We start from the raw sequence: 4,163 nt of genomic DNA, 5'->3' as shown, positions 1-4,163 counted from the left end.
TTTGTGGTAGTTGTAGTTTTATGTCGCTATGCTTGTCTTGTTGAAGTCTTGCCAAAGTACTACAATTCCCGACAGGCATGAGAATTAAAGGTAGGCTACATTGATTAGATTCCAACAAATGATAAGACATTTTTGTTAGGCAAAAAGCTATATATACAATAATAAAATAAATACAACTTTACAATATATAACGAAATAATATTTGACTACAGTTTCAATATATTAACAAATACAATAAAAACAATATATATATTGGGTAATATAAAATATCCAATACAATTTAATTTTAAATGACTCGAAAACAAATAATAATGATAATTTATGTTGCAGACTCAACAATATATGAGGACAGAATATTGGACTACAGTTTGAATGTATATACCAAAAAAGAATATATGCTTGTCCTTGAAAATAACAATACCATTTAATTTTAATGAAAACAAATTATTTTAATTTTTGCGATGATTAAACATATGCTGCAGACTGTAATTTAAAGAATTACCTAATTTTATATTTTGCTAAATCAAAAAAGGTCTACTCCTTATTAAATAATATCTGATTCTGTTATAGAAAGTATGAATTATTGCTGCGTTCACACCCAAATGGGTTATGTCCATGTTACTATAAATTAGCCTCAGTCTTATCCTAGCAAACCTCGCATATCAAAAAACAATAACATAATTATGAGTACAAAACAAGTTCGAGCCTTATACATGTATAGTGACAACTCGTCGTATAGCAAATTAGTTTCTAAAAGCTCAAATTGATCTTGTTCTCACGCCTTTAACTCCCCGTTATAACTCGTAAACGAAAAGTGATGCAGCCAGGTACACACAGAGAGGATGATAAGGGGCGGGACTTTGAACTATTATCATTCCCTCCCCTCTGTGCTCCTTAACTTCCCAAGATAACCTGCTGCTCATTTGTATTTTAGCAGTGTTTCTTTGCTCTAAAAGTGCCTTTTTTGCGCAGCGGGATTATTAACCTGAGCACACTTTACTACCGGACATCATAGCATGTATCTAATCTGATCTAATCTGATGTGATCTGCTGCAATTGACGCTCCTCGCCCTCAAAGCACCGCGCCTGCAGCGGCTCAATGACACCGACTCTCCCCGGTCACAGCACCGGGAGCAGCCACGTTTCTCTTCATTATCCGTAGTAAAACACACATGAATCCGTAATTAATGCACCTGCACCACCTGCAAGGCTACAGGGAAGGATTTACCGAGGAGAAAGCGACCATGAAGGTAAGAAATTCTGTATTTTTAAAGTCAAAATCTAGTTGTTTAATAGTCTTCCTCGCAAGTTACACGGCATGTTCTGTCAATCATCCAGTCTGCACGTTGTTTCGCCTGTAGCAGTGCAGCAGCTGCTACATTTATAAGCAGCCAGTCAGATTTGCCTGATAGTGTGTGTGCGTGTAGCTTGGTTGTGTGTGTGTGTGTGTGTGTGTGTGTGTGTGTGTGTGTGTGTGTGTGTGTGTGTGTGTGTGTGTGTGTGTGTTTGTGTGTCTGTCTCTGAGTATTATTCCCTCTCTCTCCTCTCTCCTCTCTCCTCTCTCCTCTCTCCTCTCTCTACATCTCCACAGAGCATCAGTATCCAAACATCCCGTCAGCCGTGCACATCGTCTCTCACTTTCTCTGGTGCACTCACACTGCTTTTCATCATATACACACACACACACATACACACAGCTCTTTAAACAGCTGCTATTTATTTAAGTGCATGCTTATCAGTTAACGGTTAACCTCAGTCGGGTCAATGTATATAGACGCGTTCAAACGGATCCTCTTTGAAAGGCTCAACTGCTTGAAGAGAATGTGTGTGTGTCAGCGCCAGGGCAGGTCAGTACTATTTTACCCTAAATATGAGGAAACATGAGAATCTGTTGTGTGTAACCCAAGTGTGTGTGTGAGAGTGAGAGTCAGAGAGTGTGTGCATGTAAACTGGTCAGTGTGTGTGGAGGAGAGAATGAGGGTTTGTGATGATGGGGGCAGAGATATGGAGTTAGAAGTCCCTCTGTCATTAACTTTGACCTCTTTTAAGTGTGTGTGTGTGTGTGTGTGTGTGTGTGTGTGTGTGTGTGTGTGTGTGTGTGTGTGTGTGTGTGTGTGTGTGTGTGTGTGTGTGTTGTCAAGCTTTGAGGTTAGTCAACTGATCGATAAGCCGAAACACAGAAACATCGCCAACAATTTTGTGAAATGATTTGTCTTTTAAGTCATATTTTTCATGCAGAAATGTCAGAAAATGCAGTTTTTAAGGTATCAATTGTGGAGATTTCTGGCCTTTTTCTACTTTATATCATATCAAGTGAATATCTTTGGGTTAAGGATTGATAAATCAAGGCATCTAAAGACATCACCTTGGATTTTTAGAAACATGGATGGTAAGTTTTCACTATTTTATGAATAGTTAAAAAAGTTGATTGAGACCTTTTGGTTAAATCTATATAGTTCATGTGTGTACTGTGTAGCTCTCCTGCTGCTGAAATGGTCTTAATGAAATGTAAACTCAAGCCCATCCTCAATGCACCTGCTCCCACGTTGCCGTGAGAAATAGACTGACTTGCAAAAAACACGTTCTCTGTAGTTCACGGTCAGGTGTGTGTGAAGGCATGTGTGTAACATACCTTGCAGCTCTGTGTGTGTGTGTGCTGCTATATGTGTGTGTGTGTGTGTGTTTGTTAAGGGTGTGTCCCTGCTCAATACAGGGAGCTTGTTTTGAAGTGATGGATGTTTGACCCTGACTCCATATAGTGTGCATTTCTGTGGATTTGGAGAGCGTTGAAGGTTGTGATAATGAATCATTAAAATGTTGAAAGGGAAGGAGAGGCATGTTTGGCTTTTCCTCAGCTCAGCACCTGTTCTGCACTCTAACTAAGGGAAACCTTTTTCAGAGTCATTCTGCATTTGCTTGTCGTCCATTGAATCCACTTTTCTTCTCAAGTTTGGAGCGACAGTAACTGGAAAGGCATGTTTCTACACGACTCAGCGCTGAGCGTGGAGCATCTCCTCTCCTGCTGTCCGTCGTAGTAATGCACGTCATCTGGGAGCTGTTGATTGTCTAATTATGTTCCTCCTGTGTCCTTCGGCAGCATGCATATTAATGCTGCTGTTTTAAGGTGTGGTGGAAACTAAGTGTGTGTGTGGTTCTGTATGTGTGGTTCTGTGTGTGTGTGTGTGTGTGTGTATGTGTGTGTGTGTGTGTGTGTGTGTGTGTGTGTGTGTGTGTGTGTGTGTGTGTGTGTGTGTGTGTGTGTGTGTGTGTGTGTGTGTGTGTGTGTGTGTGTGTGTGTGTGTGTGTGTGTGTGTGTGTGTGTGTGTGTGTGTGTGTGTGTGTGCTTGGCAGTTTACCCTTGACGGGGCTGCCGGCGCCCATCTGTGGTCCAAACCTTTGCTCCCAGCCACTGCATTTGCATTCTGCAGTTGTAGCGTGGTCTATTCTTAGTTCCACAGTTCATGTGGAGTCTGGGATCAGCAACAACTGGGGATGTGCGATAATTCAATATGTTTAATCATCAACTTTTCATGGAATTATATCATGAGGAATCGTGTATTCTTGAGATGCAATGATATTTCTGAAGGCTGACCCTGAAGGAAGCATTGCAAGGGCTCCCTCCACAAAAAGCCAATGGGTTTTTTCCATTGGCTTTTGGATTAAGATCTGTGTCAAACAAACGTGTATCATATTTACACGCTTTGTTCAGCAGGATAATCTCCACCTATTAACTCAACTTTATGATTTCTAAAGTAAAAAGCTAACGTTAGGCTATGGAACTAAAGCACGGTCACATGACTTCACGTCACCACCGCTAAGCTAAAGGTGGCTAATGTTGGGCTATAAAGGAACTACAGCACGGTCACATGACTTCACGTCACCACCACTAAGCTAAAGGCGGCTAATGTTGGGCTATAAAGGAACTAAAGCACGGTCACATGACTTCACGTCACCACCGCTAAGCTAAAGGTGGCTAATGTTGGGCTATAAGGAACTACAGCACGGTCACATGACTTCACGTCACCACCACTAAGCTAAAGGCGGCTAATGTTGGGCTATAAAGGAACTACAGCACGGTCACATGACTTCACGTCACCACCGCTAAGCTAAAGGCGGCTAATGTTGGGCTATAAAGGAACTACAGCACGGTCACATGACTTCAC

The 4,163-nt window shown here is 41.4% G+C and overlaps 1 protein-coding gene across 1 annotated transcript in view; it reads left to right on the top strand.

Moving 5' to 3' along the window:
• The first annotated feature begins 1,762 nt into the window (after nucleotides 1-1,762).
• Nucleotides 1,763-4,163, top strand: part of LOC117563143 (membrane-associated guanylate kinase, WW and PDZ domain-containing protein 1) — an 88,191-nt gene continuing 85,790 nt past the window's right edge. The window contains 1 exon segment of the mRNA XM_034241317.1: nucleotides 1,763-1,847. Coding sequence (XP_034097208.1) covers nucleotides 1,765-1,847 — 83 coding nt within the window. The 5' untranslated portion in view covers nucleotides 1,763-1,764.

This window comes from Gymnodraco acuticeps, unplaced genomic scaffold, assembly GCF_902827175.1.
Source record: "Gymnodraco acuticeps unplaced genomic scaffold, fGymAcu1.1, whole genome shotgun sequence".
In the NCBI taxonomy this organism is placed as follows: Eukaryota; Metazoa; Chordata; class Actinopteri; order Perciformes; family Bathydraconidae; genus Gymnodraco; species Gymnodraco acuticeps.
This window is presented reverse-complemented; position numbering and strand designations above follow the sequence as displayed.